The sequence below is a fragment of the Dipodomys merriami genome, unplaced genomic scaffold (genome assembly GCF_024711535.1).
Source record: "Dipodomys merriami isolate MVZ:Mamm:240054 unplaced genomic scaffold, mDipMer1.0.p SCAF_5, whole genome shotgun sequence".
Classification (NCBI taxonomy): Eukaryota; Metazoa; Chordata; class Mammalia; order Rodentia; family Heteromyidae; genus Dipodomys; species Dipodomys merriami.
The window spans coordinates 6,383,979-6,406,508 of NW_027206068.1; the positions used below are offsets into that span (position 1 = coordinate 6,383,979).

Genomic DNA, 22,530 nt, shown 5'->3' on the forward strand with positions numbered 1-22,530 from the left:
TTGAGGAAAATCAAAAGAAAAAGCTCTTTTAAGCCTCTGAACATTTGGCTTGGCTAATTGGGAATAAGCCTCTCATTTCAATTCATTAAAATGCAGAATGACAATATCTACAAAAAATATAAATTATCACTTCCAAAAAGGGCTATTACAAAATGATTTTGAGTATGTATTGTTGAAAAGATTTATTCCAGATATAAAGAAAAATGATATATAATTAACATGATAGCTCACACACACACACACACACACACACACACACACACACAGGGATCTCAAACTCTGGAAATAATTAGCATATACACTAACAAATACACATAAGTGGTATCTTTTACAGCATTTATAGCATTCTCCTTTTTTAAGAAGTGAAAGTAACCTCAACCTAATCTTCAACCACTGATTTTTCAAACTGAGGTTTTCTTATCCATGCACAATGAGAAGTTGACTCCTAAATGTCTTTCTTCAATGTTCTTAGCATTCACTCATTCATCAGGAAGTCTCAGTTGGTTAGGCCCACTGAACCCACATCCCACAGTACAAATATAAGCCCAGAACAGACATTTTTTTTGGTTGGTCATGGAGCTTGAACTCTGGGCTTGGGCGCTGTCCCCCAGCTCTTCAGCTCAAGGCAAGCGCTCTACCGCTGGAGCCACAGCACCACTTCTGGTTTTCTAGTGGTTTATGGGAGATAAGAGTCTCACGGACTTTCCCTCCCAGAATGGCTTTGAACTGTGATCTTCAGATCTCAGCCTTCTGAGTAGCCAGGATTACAGGCGTCAGCTACTGGCACCCAGGACTTTGCATAGGTAGCCATTTTCAAGATGCCCAGTTTCCCCAATTCCCTGTCTGAGCTCTCTAATACAATAACAATATTTTCATCTGCTCACTTTTTTCATGTAATCTAGCTATTCTAATTCTGTGCATCTATCCAAAAGAGAATGAAATCAGCATACCAAAGAGATTCCTGCTCATGTTCATTGCAGTAATATTCACACTAACAAAGCCAGGCAACCAACCAAGGTGTCCCTCCCAGATGACTGGATAAAGAAAGTGTGCTATATAGACATATAGACAATGACATAAAGAAGAATGAATGTCTGCTATTTGTATCAAATCAATGGAACAGATATGTAGTAAGTGAAATAAGCCAGACACAAAAAGCAAGTACCAGAGGCTCTCTCACAAGTAAAAAGTTAAAATATAAGATGACCTGAAGTCAAAATATCCGTGACTTGGGATGAAGATGGGGAAAGTAGACAAAAAGAAGCTGATGTAATTGGTTCGTGCTGTTGGTATATGTTGAAATATCACACTAAAATCTATTAACTATAGATTAATGCAGTAATGCATGTAAAAGTCAGTTGAATATATCTATATCTATCTATTATATTAATATATTATATACATGAGCATGAAATAGCTTTATGTCTCTGTACATCACAGTCTTCAGGCCTGTACATACTTATGCCTTTTTCTCAACATTATTTCTGCAAAGGAAACACCTAATTCAGACCACCCTGAAGGACCACTTGCTAATTGAGTTGGTCTGACTTCAAGACTCTGATCTCTTCCACGCCGTGATTCCCAGCTATGTAGACACATGACTGAAGACACACAGAGCCTGTAGGCCTCAGCTCTACCGAGCACAGGTACCTCCTCCTCTGTTTTCCTCCTTCCAAGAGGCCTTGGTGCACAACCTCACTTGGCATAAAACAAGATGATTTAAGATACTACATAAGTTCAAAGTTTCCCAAACATAATTTGTTGAACATATTGCAACATATTCCTAATGTACTGAAGTGATTGACCTAATCCTTCACCTCTTTCACCCCTAAATCCCTGAACTTATACTACCTAAATCTGAACAAAACTTAACAGGAACAAAAAAATCTGAAATTCAAACTCATTGTGCCAAGTGAGTATTGTATTTCTGCTGAGGATAACCTTGCTTTCAGAGAATCAACTCTACATGACTCCAGAATGTCAACACCTCTAACAAAACCTAAGCTCAAAACAAAATGATTGCTTTTTTTATTAATAAGTTTTTTATTGTGAAAATACCGTACAGAGGGGTTACAATTACATGAGCAAGGTAATGAGTACATTTCTTATTGCCTCCTCCTTTGTTTCCCTTACATCCCTGCCCTCCAATATACCCCCCCCCCCGCCCCCAGTGGCCAAAGTTGTAAAGTTCATTTTTCAACATAATGTCTTGTACATCTCATTGTTACAATGGGTCCACCTGTATCCCTATTTAAACAATTTGTTTTTTCCCTTCCCCTCTCCAAATTATACCAATATCAAATACAGTGAAAACAGGGGTTATACCATGGGGGAAGGACATACAAAGCAACAAAAAAAATTATCTTACAAATATGTTAGAAACAATAGAAAAACCATTTGAGTCCTTATCTTGGGGTTCATTTCGCCTAACATCAACTTATCTGACCAATTCTAGGACATATCTTTCTTTATGTTGGATTTGATTATACAAAACTAAAGGTGAAATGTTTTGTTCTTAGGCCTCTCAAGTACAGAGGGGGCCACTGAAGATCTTTTATTGCTGAAATAGAAAATACTGATTCTTGTCTTCTGCCAGACATTGCTTTCTACCTTCCAGGAGTAACAAGCCTAACAGCAGTGATACTATTTGTCAACAGATTTCTAGTCTATCAATAATTAAAATAATTTGGGCACAGTCTATCAATCTTGTGCATCAGAGAAAATAAATAAGATTTAAAAATAGGGAAATATCAACTTTACAATTTCTTAAATATACAAAATAGTTTAAATTTACTAAATATACTAAATAATTTAAATATACTAAATAGTTTTAACTTTTCTGGGAGCTTATAACTGAACAGACATGAGTCTCTACCATGACTAGAATGAAAGACAATGAACTGGGGGCTGGGGGCTCACAGCTATAATGCTAGCAACTCAGGAGGCTAGGATCTGAGGACTGAAGTTCAAACCCAGGTGGGACAGGATAGTCATCCATGAAACTCTTATCACCAATTAACCACCAAAAGGCCAGAATTTGAGCTATGGCTCAAGTGGTTAGAGCACTATCCTTGAGCAAAATGAGCTCTAGGCCCTGAGACCAAGCCACAAGACAAGCACAAGACGATGGAACAGGCTGAGACTGAGTCCTGTATCAAAGCCAAGTCTCATCAATAGGTAATTCTCAGGGACCTGGAAGTCCCCATGGGAAGTTGACCTCAGCCTCCTCTGAATAACTGGAGGGAGTGATACTTTCTTATTCTTGAATCAGATTGACTGTAGAGTGGAATGTTTCTTTCAATTCTCTCAGGAAAAGGGAGACAGGCAGCACTGGCACCCACCTGAGTCTCCACAGTAGGATGTGTTTGCTCTACTTCTCTCAGAATTGCCTCCAGTCAGCAAGCAGTATCCTTATCTGAGCTCATCATTATATTATCCTTACTGACTGAACAGGAAGGACAACCACACCTCCTAGAAATCAGAGGAAAACTCCAATAGTGTAGACTTCTATTCGGAATGAAGCCACTGAGAGAATACACAATTTAAACAACCAAAAGAAGCAGAGTTAAGAAGCAGTGACTCATCCCCATATCAGTTCTTGCCTGTAAGTCTAACTACTCAGGAGGCTAAGATCTGAGGATGAAGATTTGAAGCCAGCAAAACAGAAAAGTTCCTGAAACTCCCATCTCTGAATTAACCAGAAAAAAAAAATATGACTCAAATAGTCGAGAGCTTTCCTTGAGTAAAAAAGCCAAGTGAGCACATGAGGTCTTGAGTTCAAGTCCTAGTATGGACATACCCACGCGCACGCACGCGCGCGCACACACACACACACACACACAGAGAAAGAACCCAGGAAACATGGTTCCCTCAACACGGTATTGAAGATATGAATCAAGAGTACAGCCAGGCTCTGGTGGCTCTTGCCTGTAATCCTAGCTCCTTGGGAGGTTGAGATCTAAAGATTGCAGTTCAAAGCCAGCTTGGGTAAGGAAAGTCTGTGAGACTCTTATCTCCCATAAGATTCTCAGAAAAAGCTGGAACTGGCACTATGGCTCAAGTGGTAGAGTGCTAGTCTTGAGCACAAAGAGGCTCAGGAACAGTGCCTAGGCCCTGAGTTCAAACTCCAGGACCAGCACAATAGAGTATTTATGTTCACTGTTTAGGTACAAATATCAGATTGGGCTCTCGTGGCTTATACTTGTAATCCTATCTATCTAGGAGACTGAGATCTGAGATCTGAGGATTGTAGTTCAAAGCCAGATCAGACAGGAAAGCCCAGTAGAGTCATCTCCAATTAACCACCCAAGTGCTGGAAGTGGAGCTATGCCTTATGTGGTAGAGCCCTATATTTGAGCAAAAAAGCTCAGAGACATAGCTCAGGCCTTGAGCTCAATCACAGGACTGGTACTATACATACACACACACACACACACACACACACACACACACACACACACACATATAATGTACATCATATATAATATGGTACTAAAGGAGAAATATATCAAGCAGAAAATAAAAAGAAGAAAAGTAACCTTTTTAGACAAGATCAAGCACATTCAGGGTAGTATGGATGTAGATAATAATCATTTTACTAAATGTAACTTAGAAAATAGATCTGAGCGATCATAGTATGAGATGTAGCTGGACCTTATAAAAAGAGATAAAGGAAATATGGAAGTGAAGAAGTAATTAAGTCAGAGATAGAGTAAAATTTTCTTGAACTCAAAAGCAAAAAGAAAGAAGAATCTATAGGTTTATAGGTTTGCTGAAAGGGGAAAAAAAGAAAGGGAAAATAAATTCTATACTCCAAGGATAGAGATCTTTACAATGTTCAAGACAGAAAAAAGTCAACCATAAAAAGATGACCTGGTCCAAACTAAAGTGTGTGCTTAGAAGTTATAAAAGTAATCCCCATTACAGAAACCCCCAGAGGTTAAAACTTGCAAATATCTTCCTTCTGCAGAAAGAAAGAAAAAAAAACTGTTATCCTTAGAAAATCTCACAGCACCTGCCAGGAAACGGAAATACTGGTTCGATTACCTTCATTATTCCTCCCACTTTAGGAAAGGCAAAATTATCTCTGAAGATTCAGTTCAGGCACCACAGCCTTTAAATTATAGAAACCTGCCTTGCCTTCACCAAATGGCTCCCCTGCTGTGCTGGTGAAAACTGTTACTCAGTATCTACCTTTCTCACAATGGTTGGAAAGTGTTCCCCTAAAGTTCTTGAACTGGAAATGTGGTCACCATTGTGGCAGGATCGGTTGAGGTAGTGGGAACTGGAAGAAGGGTAAGAGGTAATCGAAGCATGGGGCCCTACCTTCAGAAGAGATCAATAGCATTCTCCTGGGAAAGTGAGTTGTGGCAAAGAAGTTACTGGTCAATCTGGCGAGAAGCCAGCAAAACCAAGGCAGAGGGGAGGAGTGATGAAGAAATCTCCTTCAGCTTCCTAACCGGATGGTTGTGAATCTAAAACTCGGGAAACTCTGAGACACATTGGTCTAAATTAATTAGGCGGGAAAAAAATCTGGACTTTTCTGAATTTACTGCCTGTGAATCTTAAACTACACAGGTGTTTATGGGCTCATTTATCACGTTCTGCACAAATGAGAACCCTGCAGTTCCTTATGGACAGGGGAACACGATTGTGAACCATTGTCTTTGGGGTAAATAGTGCAGGGTTTTGTGAATGTATAAATTCCTGGAATTTCTTGATGATACCTGGCCTTTCTACTTCCTGTGAAGGACTTGGGCTCAGTGGGATCACAGTCCTTTTCATCTCTGTAGGAGGACTCCTGTTCCCTCTCAGCATACTTGGTGGCCATGTGCAGGTTTCAGAGACAAGCCTGCCCCTGACAGCTTAAACATCTGTGTGGGACAGCTCTAAAAATCCAAGGGCCTCTCAAAGGTTGGCCCTGTAAACCTCAGACATAATAGAAAGTATCTCACAGGGAAACTTTTTTTTTTAAATTTTCTGAATGTTAAAACATTGTACAAGGTGTCACCAGTTAATATGACTGTAAGGGTCCAGGGCATCTTGATCAGATTCACCCCTTCTATCGTTCCTTTTGTCTGTTCTTCCATCCCATCTGTTCCATCATTTCTTCCATTTTACCTCCCCAGCCCCCAACTAATTTGACTTTTCCCACTTCTGTATCACAAATGGTATCACATACATTGAGTATTCTAGCTATATATTTATCTCCTATTTCCTTTTTCATTCATCCACACCACTCGTGCTAGATTTCCCTTACAATCATGTTTCAGCTTCCTCATATTCATTTTGTTAAACTGTTAATTGCCCAAAAGGCTTTCTACTTAAGTTTCACTCCTGTATATACTAGGCATTAGTCAGCTAAATCGGGTATATAAGCATATGCCTCTATGTGTGTTTATAAGGGAGGTTGAATCTGGGATCTAAGATCAACATATGAGAGAAATCATGTGCCCCTTGTCTTTCTGGCCTGGCTTACTTTACGCTGTAGGATATTCTCCATGTTTTGTGTTTTGCAATATTTGAATAGTCTCTGTAAGGATGAGGTGGAATTAATTACTAGTTCACAGCAGAAGTTCATAGTTTTACTAAGTATTCTGACTTTAGTGAATAAATATTTTGTTTCATATGTCATATAGTTTTTGCATATGTGATATTTCTAAAACATCAGCCTTAGAAGTGATGTCGAAAGGGGTGACATTAATCAAGATGCACTGTATTCATAAAGTAAGTCAGTGAATGGCAGCTCCTTTGTAAAACAGCTTAAAGATAGTAAAAATACTCAAAAACAGAAGTTGATTTCTTTTGTAGTGACAGCTTTTTAATACAATTTTGCATTTGCTAGCAAATAATGATAATAATGAGAAAGAAAGCAAGAAACAAGAAAGCAAGATAGGAAGGAAGGAAGGAAGGAAGGAAAAGAAGGAAGGAAGGAAGGAAGGAAGGAAGGAAGGAAGGAAAGAAGGAAGGAAGGAAGGAAGGAAAGAAAGAAAGAAAGAAAGAAAGAAAGAAGAGAAAGCACATATATTTGAAGATTCTGAGGTGCTAAGGACAAAACCCAGGGCTATGGACATGCTTGACAAGTACGCTTACCACTGACCTATATCTCCAGCTCTTTATATTAAGAAAACTTAATTTGAAATTCTTTTAAAAATGATAAATCTATTGCTATTTGTCTCTGAGCAACAAAAATTAATAGTATCTAAAGATCAGAGCAATAAAAAAAACTGTCTTACCTGAAAAAATAGGTTTCTGTCCTTTCATAATGGCCAGGTGTCAGTTTGAGGGGAGGGTAGGTGGTGGCCAAAGGCTGTACCATAAACATGCTCATGGCCAAGGCCACAAAGAGAACAGGTAGCAGCAGGTTGGAGATGGTGCTTTTCCAGGCCCGCAGAGTGTGGTATAACCTCTTCCTCAGGAGGGCAGTCACCTGTGCCAGAAGCAGCTGGTGGCCCTGCATGGGAACAGATAAGGTCTTCTCTGGTGGATTCCATGCAGGAGGGTCACCTGCAAGGGTGGGAAGGTCAGCAGAGTCAGATATGAATAAATCAGGCTCCCAACACCTACTTGGTCTTAAGGAATCTCTTCATGTAGCTATAGGTGACACTAGAGTGCCCTTCAGCCATAGGAAGATAACCTGTGCGGCCTCCCCACAGCAAATAAGAGCCGGATTCCATATCCAAAGGACCACATCTGGGCTCTGTGCATCCCCATTCTATAGGGAGGGGAAATTGGACCTTGTGTCTCATAGCATTAAATACAGAACCAGCCACCACTGTGGGTTGATCATGCTCTTTTATTTTAAAATACATGACTTCTATTTATCTTTTAGTTTTATTTATTTTTTATGCGGTACCAAAGAATTAAAACCAGGACCTCATACATGCTAGGCAAGTAGTCTACCACCAAGCCACATTCCCAACCTTACTATTTACCTTTATTAGTTTGAAATAAAGCCTGATGCATAGGCAGATTCTGGCCATCAAAGATTTAAAATGAGTTGGACACCAGTGGCACACACCTGTAATCCTAGTTACTCAAGAAACGGTGATCTGAGGATCACTGTTTAAAGCCAGTTGGAGCAGGAAAGCATGTAAGACTTATTGCCAATTAGTCATCAGAAGAAACAAAAAGATAAAACAGAAATCAAGTTGCAATGCTAGTGCATTGAGCATTAACCTTGAACAAATAAAGTACAGGGACAGAGTCCAAGCCCTGAGCTCAAGCCTCAGGACTGGAATTAAAAAAAAAAAAAAAAGAGCAGAAGATTCTGTGAGTCCTAACCACAGATCAGTTGACTGTGGCAACTGGGGAGGCGGATTCTGAAGAGTTTCTCTCCCTGCATAGACCTTACATCCCTCTTCTGTATTTCTCTCAGTTCTAAATGATGAGTGCACAGAGTGGTTCTCAGGAAAACATTTCTGACAGCTACTTTCCCTCAGATCCACCTTCCTCAGCCCCTCCCACAACTCATACCCCCACCCCCACTCCACCCCCACCCACCTAGAGGAGCCAGTCAGTCCTCAAAACCATGGCAGTCCTGAGTCCACTGGGCCTGTGCAATCAACACTGTCCCTCCCTCCTTCTTGTTCTCTCTAAGCAGTTCTCAATGACTATAAAAGTCAACAACTCAAGTTCAAAAGGAAAAAGTGACTGGTACACCATTGATCTACTCACACACCCTCAAGAGCTCACTTCCAAAAGAAATCTCTACATGCCTGCCTAGAGGAAAAGTCAATGGCAAAAAGTGAGGCAGACCCAGAACAATGGCTTCAAACAGTATCCTGCAGGAAGGCTGAGCTCGACCAGTCATCCACATGACAGCTCAAGTGGTCAAGTATTTGCCAAACAAGTGCAAGATCCTGGGTTCAAGCCTCAGTACCATCAAGAAGAAACCAAAACTCACTATGACATAGAATTATCCACATGAACAGTTTTTCCCCAGTGACCCCCTCTAAAATACTCCAGAAAATGCAATGGCAAGTATATTACACAGGAATCTTAATGGAAGAACAGCTGTACAAAAAAATTCATAAATACTAAGGAAAACGCAGTTCTGCAGTAAACAGATCAGCAAAGCAGTTTTCTCTCTCTGTGTGTGTGTGTGTGTGTGTGTGTGTGTGTGTGTGTGTGTGTGTGTGTGTGCGCGCGCGCGCGTCTGTTCTGGTACTCAAGGACTAGACACTCTTAGCTTTCTCATTCACGGGTGGCACTCTACCACTTGATCCATAATTCCAGCTGCTTGGTGTCTGATGGCTAATTGGCAACAAGAATCTCATAGACTTTCCTGCCCAGGCTGGTTTCAAACCCATCCTCAGCTCTTAGCCTCCTGAATAGCTAAGATTACAGCTGTGAGCACCTGGCCAATGCTGTTCTTTTTTCTTCCCTACCCTGGTCCTAGGGCTTAAATTCAGGGCACTGAGCTTTTTTGCCCAAGGCCAGTACTCTATCACTTGAGCCATAGCTCACTTCAAAATTTTGATGGTCAACTGCAGAGCTTCACAGACTTTCCTGCCCCGGCTGGCTTCAGACTATGATTTTCAGCGATTCAGACTATGATTTTCAGTGATTGGCCTCCTGTCTAGCCAGGATTTACAGATGTGAGCCACCAGCACCCAGTTCATAGCTAAAATAGGCATGATAGGGTTCAGATTAGAGCCGTGGGAGCATATTTTCAGGTGAAAATGCCTCTCTGAACTTACTATTTCATTGGTCTAAAGCATTCACTTATGCTCCACATGTGAGGCAGGCATTGGGCTATTTGATTTCTGTCAAGAAAATATGTTTAACAGAGAGGGCTTGAGATAGAAATGTAAATAAATAACCCAACCAAAACCACTGAATACAGTGTTGTAGTCAGGGAAAACCCTGAGTGTGGGAGGAGGAGCAAGCAGGGAGCGCTGAAGAAGTTCAGGACACGGCCTTAGGACCCAAGAGGCATTTTCAGGAAGACAAGGAAACATAAATTTAAATCCCCAAGCAAGAGACACACATAAGCATGGCACCTGCTGTGAAGACTAGCGATGAGAGTAGAATTTAGGACTTACTTGTGTTATAGCAGTGAGGGACGGGAGTGAATGATGGAGAGAAACCAAGGCATAAGAGCCCCCAGGCAGCCCTCTGAACTAGACTGAAGACAAATTCACCAGGAACAACTTGATTAGACTTTCAAATGTATAAAACATTCACTGTAGAGAAAGCAGTGCTCTGAGGATTGGTTTTATACCAAGCTACATATCAGACTCACCTGACATTATTAAAAGGGTTGATTTCCCAGCCCAGACGCCCAAAAATGGACTAGTGGATGAAGAAAACGGTGTGTGTGTGTGTGTGTGTGTGTGTGTGTGTGGTATATATATATATTTATATATATACTATACTATATATTGTATAACTATATGATATATATGTATATACTATATATACCATATAGTATAGTATATTTACATATATATTCACATATATACATATACATAGTATCTAGAGAGAATGTATATGAGTGTATGTTAACGTAAATATGTATATGAATTTTCTTCATTCATCAGTAAAGGTAATTTTATATCATTTTCAGGGAAATGGATGGACTTGAAAAAAATTATGTTGAGTGATGTAAGTTCAAAGAGACAATGGGTACATGTTATGTGGGAGTTAGATCTAAATTATAAACTTACACAAAACATATACACAGTCTTGGGCTTTATACTCATAAACTGACATTTTGAATTGAAACTCTTCTGTACAACTACTTAGGGATAATTTTTAATTAAATTAAAACAATTAAAATCAAATTTTAAAAGGACTGGTTTCTAAGCCTCATTGCACAAGCAAAAGAAAAATATGCATCTTTGCCAGTGGTTCACAACTATTATCTAAACTATTCAGGAGTGTAATTTGGGGATTGTGATTCAAAGTCAGGGCAGACAGGAAAGACTGTGAGACTCTTCTCTCTAATTAATCAGCAAAAATAATCCAGAAATTGAGGTTTGGCTCAAATGGTAGAGTGGTAGCCTTTAGTAAAAAAGCTAAGGGACGACATGCAGGACCTGTTCAAGCCCCAGTACCAACACACACACACACACACACACACACACACACACACACACACACACACACACACAAAATGCATTTATTATAACTTCCTTGGGGATTCTGATGTTCAGATGGGTTGTAGTGATAATTTGATGCATTATCCCTGGTGACTTATACACAGCTCCCCTAATGCAGTATTAACTTAGTGTATAGTGATATTTTAGCACTAGGAAATGTATATAATTACATTAAATATGACCCTCTCATTTAGGTATGACCTTCTTGATCATTGTATTAAGATAGATTACTGCATAATACCAATTCATGCTTTTAGGTATGCACCTCCACTAATATAATTATGGGCTGTATCTAACTCAAGATAAATGATTAGAAATGTGATCGGGTTCCCTTTTCATTGGATTTCCACAAGTAATTATTGATGCCTTCATTGGATCTTGCCCAAGGAGCTTTCTCCTGCAAATACATGATCAGGCTCTGAATAGGTGAAGGGGCGATGATGACCCAGTTATTCTTGCCCTCACCTAGTCACTACCATCAAAAGTCACATTCCACATATACTAGCATTTGCTCAGTACTTTTGACATCTACCACTGGCCATCCACACTTACATCCTGCCAAATTGCATGCCTCCTATGTATGTATGTTTATAGAGGTTTTTTATTGTGAAAATACCATACAGAGGGGTTATAATTACATGGTCTCATGTATGTATGTGACATGTGAAACTCATAAATTCCTGTTCACTAGCAGACAAGAGCATTCTGGATATCTACTTGGCAAATTGTCCCTGGTGATAGCAGCCAAGGTTGAGAATGATGGGCAAGCTGCCACTGGCCTGGTTCACTGGGAATCAGCCTGTGCATCATGGTGGCGTGGAAGAAATTCAGTCTACATATTCTTAGATATGAATCCAATCTTATCCACCAGCATACTGTGTGATTTTTAGAAAACAACTTAACCTTTCTTAATGTCCTTTAGTGGTAAAATAAGAATTTGTAGTATTTCTCTCTATATTATGATGGCTACTACTAGAACATGTATTACACTGTCAAAATAGCCGTAACTTCCAATCATAGTATATGGTCACAGACAACCTCAGTAAGTCGGTGGGGAAAGGCATGACTCATATTACCAAGAATAACTTTTCTCTACCTTCACATAGCTGTTAATTGGACATCATGAGAAAAATGAAATGATAAAATAGCTTATGGTTATGAATCAACCACCAGCTAAATATTCATGGATAAACTTATAAAAGTATTCACATGAATAATTTAACAGACAAAATTAAAGTGCTGGATGGAATTGTTACAAATTGTCTTATTTGACGTATGAGTGCAATTATATTCAAGGGCTCTAGTTACTTCCACAATTATGCATCCCCATTTGGTTCAGACAGTCAAAGTGCTTAAAGAAAATGTCTATAGAAGTTTTTTGTCCTCCGTTTTTTGAGGGGCAGAGATCAGGTACAGTAGCTGCGATTGTCCAAACATTAATACCAGGTAAAGAGCAGTTTATTATATGAATGACTTAGCAAGCACCCTAGTATATGATACTCACTGAAATCTTCTTGGAGACTGCCCTTTAGTAATGCTTTTAAGTTTATAAAAGTAATATAAATGCTTTGAAAAATACACATACAAAAATGCATGATTATACAGTATGAAAATCTACAAATAACCAATATATGAATAGTGTTAGATAAGACATTAGTTTTGCTTTTTGACTAAAGACTATGTTAAAAACAAAAACATACTCAGCATATTATTATTATTTTATTGTATTTTTTGTTGGTTGTGGGGCTTGAACTCTGGGCCTGGGCACTGTCCCTCAGCTCTTCAGCTCAAGGTAAGCACTCTACCACTTGAGCCTCAGCACCAATTCCGGTTTTCTGGTGGTTAATTGGAGCTAAGAGTCTCATGGACTTTCCTGCCTGGGTTGGCTTTGAATGGCGATCCTCAGATCTCAGCCTTCTGAGTAGCTAGGATTACAGGTGTGAGCCACTGGTGTCCGGCAATGTATATTATTATTTGAGAGCTCAAGAAAAATAAGTCTTCCAGGTGCCAGTGGCTCACACCTGTAATCCTAACTACTCTGGAGGCTGAGATCTGAGGGTTGCGGTTCAAGGCCAGCCCAAGGGAAAGTCCATGAGACTCATCTCCAATGAACCACCAGAAAACCAGAAGTGGTGGTGTGACTCAAGTGGTAGACCACTGGCCTTGAGCTGAAGAGCTGAGGGACAGCGCCCAAGCCCAGAGTTCAAGCCCTATGACCGACAAAAGAAAAAAAGAAAGAAATCTTCTTATATCATTCTTGTGAGAATCATTTCCCACAATCATTTGTAGAAAACAAACAAATATAGATTTTCTTTTAATTCTAACCTAAAAGATATACTATTAAACTTTTAATTGCAATCCAAGAGATATGTTGTTCAAAATAAATACATAAAATATACATGTATATGTAGGCATATATATACATATATATATATATATATATACATATATATCAGAGTGACTTGGTAATTCTTATAGAAATTTCTAGCAAGAAATCAGAAACAAATGTTTAATGTATGGAAATTAATTGAATAAAGTACAATAGAGGCTGGGCATTTCATACCCAAAAATGCCTGGGCCAAGAAGTGTTTAGGATTTCAGGCTTTGTTCAGTTTGTAGATATTCATGTATACGTAAGATGGGCTCCAAGTCCAAACTTCAAAGCCACTTATATTTCACAAACATATAGTATATAGGCATAGACAGAAGATAAATCCACACAGTGTTTTTAGTATGCCTGTGTTTTTATTGTGATTCATTATGTGAAACTTTCCACTTGCAGCACCATGTGGACACTCAAAACTTTGCAGAGTTGGGAGCACTGTGGAGTTTAGATTAGAGATATACAGCCTATGGAACTGTATGGTAAAATATGTTCATCACCAAACACTCATTGATAAAGAAAGTATTCACTAATTTTTACAACTGAATTTAAAATGGAATTAAACCACCTTTTAAAAGAAAATGCTTAATATCTCAATAAAATGTGAAGAAAGGAAACAGGACATGATGCATTAACAAGATATATCAACCAAAAAATAAAAAAGATTAAATCATGAAATATTGCTCGATAAAAAATATGCATACTGGGCTGGGAAGGTGGCTCAGTGGAAGAGCGCTTGCTTTGCATGCATGAGGCCCTGGGTTCAATTCCCCAGCACCACATAAGCAAAAAAAAAAAGAAAAAAAAATATGTATACTATATAACATGACAAATGGTGCAAAGTAAACCACAGAGAATCAATATAATTTACTAAAATGGCAGACACTGGACCAGGAAAAAATAAAATTGGGAGTAGACACATTCAGCAAAAAGTTGCCTCTGATCAAGAAATTTCTACACCATATGTGTGTGTTTATGTATACAAACATATGTAAACTATGTAAGATTTTATCCAAAATTTTATGGACCTGTAAGTATTTTTTAACTTACTTTAAGATTGACCTTTATTTTTATGATAAGATTATGGTTAGTTTAATTTTCTTCACAATTTTCTGTTTCTTTGGCAAAGAATATTTTTATCCATCTTGTACTCAATTATTTTGCAAAGACTGTATAAACCCTATTCAGAAAATTGGATGATTTAAGACAAAAACAGTACAATTTTTCTGTTCATGTACTTATAGAACTTTAAAACTGAAACAGATTTTTTTAAATCATGCACACATACAAATGCACACTGCTTCACATATCATAGGCACAATTCCCATCCCACTTTGATCAGACATCATCCATTTATCATCATGGTATTAAACATTTTTGTGCCAATACTAAAGCATGAATTCAGGGACTCATGGGCTCTGGGCTTTTTCACTTGTGGCTGGTACTCTACCACATAAACTATACCGCCAGTCCAGATTGTTTTGCTGGTTAATTGGAGATGTGGACTTTTCTATCGGGACTAGCTTTGAACCTTAATTTTCCACGTGTTCAGTCTCCTGAGTACCAAGGATTATAGGGCTGAACCACCAGTACCTGTCAAGTGAACATTTTTTTTGAAGAGTAAAGTCTCTCTCTTACTTCTATATGCTTTTATAAGTGTTATTTGGGAATGAAGGGAGATGTTTGTTCAAACCCTGCTTAGGGAAACATAAGTCTAGTTTCAGAACAGATTGTTCTTCAGCCTTCAGATGTTTAAAGGGCAATGGGCTTTTCTCATGGACATGACATCCTGAATGAAGGGAAAGGAGGGCTTGGCATGACACATGCTCATGAACTGGATCCTCTCACTAAGAAACTACTGGGACAATTGAAGATCTCCAATGGATCTGAAGACTAGATGGCACTGATGTATGAACAGGGATTTGCTAATCTGCGGTCTTGTTCAGTAAGTAAATGACCCTGTTTGCTGAGAATACAAGAAAGTACTAAAGATAATGGGCTTAAGGATACATTATCAAACAGTTTAGGGGAAAAGTTTATATTGTACTTACAACTTACCTGTAAGTGTAAGATTGTTTCCAATTTTTTAATGTTTTGGGGGAAAAATTAGTCACAGTGTTTGCTAAAATTCTCAACTGTTTCCCATGTTATAGAAACAAGTTTTGGAACTTGGTTAAGAGGCAGGATAGATCACGGAAAATAGAGCATTTAGAAACTGCAGCCAGAAATTCAGAGATAAACAGTGTATTAATGAATAGCTTGGTTAAAAAGTATAATAGACAATGAATGGGGGGAAATCATGTACTTCAAACTTTTCGTTTGTGTATCATTGAAGTTACTTTAAGAGAAATTTGAAGGTAATTAAATTTGAAGCAATAAAACATACTATTGACTAAAGTGAGTACAACAGTTAGGCCTTAGGTAATCTATGTGAGTAAAATCCTTAAGGGATTCTTATCGTTTAATAGACCCAGCTATGTCAACTAAACATGGTAAGTATCCAAACTAAACAAGCAGTAACAAACACAGCAGATCGTGTTTAGCGTGAGGTCACAGGTAGATTGTTCAGGAAGGGGGAAGCATGAGGGCTTCAGTAAAGGTGCTTGCTGACAGGGAAGGAGGGTGGGCAGAATATGCAGGTTGTTCCAAGAATTGAGAACAGCTCCTGTGGATTATGAAGTGGAGATGAATGGAGATCTTTAGAGAATGAGAATGAGGGCTATTTTCTACTACACTGTGGTCTCAACTTTGGGTTCCAAACTCATTCATAAATAGGAAGAAGTACAAACTCTCACATCTGCTCTCAGCAACCTAGTGCAATGGAATCCGGAGAGCTGTAGTGTAGGCATCCTTGGGGGATACTTTTTAACCAACTAGACACTCATAACATGGGTGTGAACTTTGTGAATGTCTCACAAAGGAAGTGCGCCATGTCATGCCAACCATCAACACCCCCTGAATTTCACAGCATGTTGCCTCCACTGCACTGGAATTTCTCTGAAATGCAGCCACACAGATCTTCTACAGTCTACAAACAGCCCAGATTGGGTTCCTAAACCTGAGCTCCTTCCACAATTCTACTGGATGGATGCATAATCTGTACAAATTCAAAATCCAGAACTTTTTGTTCACCAACATGACAATACATGTGGAAAATTTCACATCTTGAAACTTCATTTCGTGAACCAAAATGTGTAAGATACTGTATAAAATTACATAGGTCTGAGGGTATATATGAAACATTTCATATATATGCATTTCATGTTCAGAAATGGCTCCCACTTCCAAGATCTCTTATACATAAGCAAATATTCTAAAATCCAAAACAAAATCTAAACTATGAAACATATCCAGTTCCAAGGCCACTGAACAAAGGCTCTACAACCTGGATCAAGCTCAGAGATTTCTACTCAGCTCTTTGTGGCTCCAGTGAGGAAGTGAGTACTGAGAAAAGGCTGAAGAAGCTCCAGAAGCCTTCTCTTACATTCTTGAAGATAGATCTGTCAGGAAAGACCACCCAGACAAAGACCCATCTGAGCTATTCCCATTGTCCCATTGTAACTTTGAGGCAATGCTACCTTCAAGCAAAGCACATTGTGGTCACGTATTTCACAGGAAGATGATATTCCAGCTCAGGAAGTAAGGGTTGCAACTATTCATCACTGCCTCAGGAGCTTCCTTTGGCAGCTCTCATCCATGTGGTTGCAAGAATTACAGCTTCACACACTTTCTTGGCTTCCCACTGCCCCTGATAGACGTTCCTGGCTTCCGGCACCTGCCACCAACATTTATCCCGCCCAAGTCTATTTCAATTCTGTTTTATTTTGGCAGACTCCTGACTGCAAGAGCACCCTGCTGGTAGCTCACTGCTGGTTTTAGCTAACTTGGAAAACAAACCTTCTTTGCAATGTATAATTGCCAGCAGTCAATTCCCTCCCTACCTTGCTTGAAGGGACAGTGGTTTTTGAAATTCAAGGCAATGTGGACCTAGGAGAAAAGACAGCCGTCTGATTTAACACCACAGTACAGTCTAGGAGACATATGTGGAATCTGGAACCGCTCTTTAGAGAGCCAGAGAGAATCACTAAGTCAGTGTAAAATGGGGCTGGTCACACAGGATTGTTTAAAAAGCAAAGGAGAGATTGCAGACCCTTCAAATTAACCACTGCCAACATTGTTTTCCATCATCAGAAATGGTAGCAATTAGGAATGGCATACAGAGGATTAAATTGTAGGAGAAAAAAAACTATACAAAGACGTTAGGTAAAATGGCACAGACAAGCTGGAGAGCTGACAATTTGAATGCAATCTCAGCTCTCACAAGAGGGACTAAAGCTTCATAAAAATTACAAAAATAAAAAAGCCATGGTGAAGCCTTCTACAGAAAAACAATCAGGCTTGCCAAAGCTAGTCCATATTAGATGGATTTGTGATCTTTCAGGAACTTTAAGCTTAAAAAGATTCTAATAGGGAGTTTTTCATAGCTGTGACCAGAGACCATTTCAATCATAGAACTTAAGATGCCTGTTCAAAAGTGTAAATGTCCCCAAGTCTAGTGTTATACAGCTGTAGTCCCAAGGACTCTTTTGTCTGAGGCACAAGGATTCATAGTTCAAGGCCAATCAGGGTTGCATTGTGAGAATCTGTCTCAAAAAGAAACAACAGACTGAGTGTGATGGCACCTGCTTATAATTTCAGGTACTCAGAGGCAGAATCTGGAGGCCAGCACAGGTAAAAAGTAAACAAGATTCCAACTCAACCAATAAGTTAAGCATTGTGGTGTATGTCTGTTATACTGGCTATGCAGGAAGTATATATAGAGTGATCATGGACCAGTTTGGATCCTGATGCTAGACTGATCTGAAAAATAACTAAACCACCAAGGGCTGAGTAAATGGCTCAAGTAATGGAACAAGTGTTTAGTATGTGAATGATAATCAGTTTAAACACAAAATAATTTACAAAGGAAAAGTAAAAATGTTTGCCAGGGGCCTGTAATCCCAGCTATTTAGAAGACTGAGATCTGAAGATCTTGTCCAAAGCCAGCCTGGGAAGGAAAATCTGTGAGACTCTTATCATCATCAATTAACCACTTAAAAATCAGAAGTGAAGCTAAGGCTCAAAGTGGTAGAGCACTAGACTTGAGCAAAAAAGCTCAGGGACAGTGCCCAGGCCCTGAGTTTACACACATGTAAATGCTCATGTTTTCAGAACTAAGGTTTGTGATAATTGGGACTAAGAATACACCATTTTAATAAACACCCAGAATAGTTTTAGATTTTCTTTTAATAAAAGTCCCTTACTTGACAATTATCAGTAGCCATGCATCAGTGTGGCCGGCACTGTGAGGCTGTTCATTCTGCAGGGTGAAGGGGTCCTTGGTGAGTTTCTCCAAGTGCTAAATGCACATCCCAACCAGCACATGATCAAAGTCCCATCTATGAACCAGATGAGGTGAACGCAACCGCTTCTCCTCAAACACAGGGCTGCAGGAGCCCCTATTCATCCATCTGGTCAACTAGGTAAGAACCATGTTTCGTATATTAGGGAAAGACACCACATTCAATGCCCAGGCTACAGCAATAAATAAGACAACAGCTCCAGACCTGCCTTCCCCAGCTTACAGTCTTTGAATGGACACAGATGTTTACACAGCAAGCACATCTGCTGTTTGAATACCATCTCTCACAGATGCTGTGAATATCTTATCCAAAGAGATCTGACCTCATCTATTGATCTGGGGAAGGCTTTGCAGAAGATACTGAAATATAAGCAGAGAGAAGACTGAAGACAGAACATGGGTGGGGACAAGTGTGAATTTAATCTGTCCAAGAAACTGAAAGAGAAGCAGAAGACAATGCAGAGAGGCATGGGTCATCTGGCCATATATTATCATAGAGATTCACTGGGGCAGAATCTGAATCCAGAGAAAATCCACTAAACACTAAATATTCCAAGTGAGAAAAACAGAATGGAACATTTAATTTTAAAGGAAGATAGGTGGCAGTCCAGAGCACACACTTCACACTGATTATTTTCAGAGCTGTGTAGGAAAAAGGAGAAAAAAAAAAAAAGACTGTCCACCAGTGACTTGGATATTCCACTTGGTCTCCAACATCAAGAACACAGATAGAGCATAAAGATGTTTGGGTGGACACATGAGGTTTGTTTGAACATGCTTTGATAGTAATCCTCAAATGGAGATGCCCAAGGACAGTCAGGTCCAGAGAAGCAACCTGAGCAAGTGCCAGATATGTAAGCAGTAGCTTCATGAGGATGAAGAAGCTTGTGTTGGGATAGAGAGGGCAGTCTGTGGGCAGCCTGGAGGGTCAGGAAGCAAAGTATTCAGGGCCAGCTGGGCCTTTGGAAGTCAGTGTGGAGGCCAGGGTAAAGAAAGCCACCAGGAAAGCAGAAATTGATATCTTAAAGACCAAAGAGAGCTTTGCACCTAAAGAGGGAGCTGGTACTGCTTTGAGAGTGCAGACACTTCTGCTTGAAATTGATGGCAGGCTGGACCACCACAAAAGGAAAACTGGCCTTTGGAGGGCCAGGGATGGCAGAATAACACATGCCTGAATGTAAGACACAAGGGAGGGGGAGCCAGAGCATAAACACCAGAGCAGCTCTCCATACGCCTTCAAGGGAAAAACTGTCCTCTACAAGGGAGGGGAGCTAAGGAGGCATTTACTAAAAGCGTTTGTATGAATGGAAAGTTTTATTCATCTTCTGCTGTTGTGATTTTCCTAAGAAAGAACCAAAAGGATATTTTACACCCCAATGGGAAAGATTCAAGAGATTGGGGAAAAGTTGTACATACATAGATGTCCTGTTTGTGGGCAAAGCTAGATAGACAGACAGACAGACAGACAGACAGACAGACAGACAGACAGACAGACAGACAGACAGACAGACAGATAGACAGATAGACAGATAGACAGATAGATAGATAGATAGATAGATAGATAGATAGATAGATAGATAGATAGATAGATAGATAGATAGATAGATAGATAGATAGATACCATGATTGTAACTATGGGACTATTTAGGGAGATGAATGAGGGGAGAGAAAGAAGAATGGAGGATGACTAATACTGAAATATATCACAATTATGTCTGATGATGGTATAAGAAATCTCAATAATGTCTGTTGATCAAGAAGACAGGAAGGGAGAAAGCAAGGGAAAAAATTGGGCTGGGAAGGTAGCTCAGTGGTAGAGCACTTGCCTTGCATGCATGAGGCCCTGGATTCAATTCCTCAGCACCACATAAGCAGAAAAAAAAAAAGCCAGAAGTGGCTCTGTGGCTCAAGTAGTAGAGCGCTAGCCTTGAGCTGAAGAGTTGAGGAACAGCGCCCAGGCCCAGAGTTCAGGCCCCACAACTGGACCCCTCCCCCCAAAAAAGATTGTTTTGACTAAGATATAACACATGAGTGCCTGACAAATCATGTGAAACCCCTTGGTTCCATTAACACACACTGAAAAAGTAAAATGAAATAAATGACAGGTACATAAAATGACCTTCGTTATAGGGAAGAGCAGTCAGCTGGAGGGGGGGGAGGAATGGGACAAATGAATGAGGAGGAAGATGGCTGGAGTATTTCATTTGCCTCAATAAAGATACAAAACCATTGAAATTGTTTTAGAAGGAGAGTAGCCTGAGAGACTGATAGAGGGGTAGGGATGATAGGGTACCTGTACACCTGGCAATGTCCATGGAACCTCTATTTGTATAACTAATGTATGCTGAGAGAGAGAGAGAGAAAGAGAGGGGGAGGGAGGGCTAAGTCTTTGGGCCTCACCCCAGATCTGCTGAGTCAGACAATAGGGGGTTATAGCTCAGTAATCCTTACTTTATGGGACTGTCTAAGCAATCAACCTAATCTGAGATCACTCCTTTCTCTGGAAATCTTCCAATTTATCTAATTATCTGTCTATTTCAAATATTACTTCATTAATCCTTCCCACCCCCACCTAATTAATTAATTAATTAATTTGTGGTCCTGAAGTTTGGACTCAGTGCTTTACACTTGCTAGGCAAATGCTTTACCATTTGAGTCACATCCCTAGCCTTTTCATTCTTTCGTTATTTCACCAGAGTGAGTCTTACATTTTTGCCAGGATTTTGTGTTTCTCCTATTTACATTTTCCCATAGCTGAGATTACAGGCTCACACTAACACAGTGGCCTTATTTTTGAGATTAAGGATCTCAATAACTTTTTTACCCAACTGGCCTCAAACCACAAACCTTTCCATTTCTGCCTCCCAGATTACAGATATATGTCACCATGCTTGACAAAAAAAAAAAAAAAATCTTACTCAAAACACAAAAGAAAATGATCCTAAGAGATCCCATGGTAAGTGTAGTGCCTAAAAAGGAATTTCATTTTGGTAAAGGTCAGCTAACTTCTAAACTTCAAATCTATTTCCAAGCTGCCCGTGTAGAGTAAATATGAAAAACCATGTGCACCTAAAGTGCCCATCTCAGAATCTGATCTGCCTAGGCAGCTGATAAATAGCTCCTTTCTCCATAAGGAAGTGACTTCCAGACCTGCAGTGCAGACCAGCACCACGTGCTGCCCCAGGCATCTATCTTCATAACTCATTTCTGTGGAGCTGCTAGAGTCTCTGTGATTAGAAAGTATATATTTTATATTTTATTCAGCCTTCATCAATCTCTCAGGGTGGCAAGCAGTGAGTTATTTGAGTGCTGGCCCTTGAAAGACACATGGCATGGGTAGAGAGAGAGGGTGGCCACAGGCAGGCGCCTCTGGAAACAGACATCAATAACAAAAGAATAATCTTCCGGGCACCAATAGGAGAAGGCATTTGCTAATGGATTTTCTAGAAATTGAATTTCTCTGGAGTGAATCACACCCAGGGAGAAAAAGTGAGTCAGTCACTTTATTTGGGAGACATTATTATACATGCTCACCAGGGCCCTGATTTAACATTTTGATAAAGTTCAATCTACTAAGGAACATAAATTTAGCTCACATTGCATTTTATGTGAGAATTTTACAGAATACAATAACATTGGCA

The 22,530-nt window shown here is 39.6% G+C and overlaps 1 protein-coding gene across 1 annotated transcript in view; it reads right to left on the reverse strand.

Annotated features, from left to right (window-relative positions):
• Abca13 (ATP binding cassette subfamily A member 13) overlaps positions 1–22,530 on the reverse strand; it is a 395,335-nt gene that overhangs the window by 168,478 nt on the left and 204,327 nt on the right. The window contains exon 43 of the mRNA XM_069996010.1: positions 7,236–7,506. Within this exon, the coding sequence (XP_069852111.1) occupies positions 7,236–7,506 (271 nt within the window). The remainder of the gene's footprint in view (positions 1–7,235; positions 7,507–22,530) is intronic.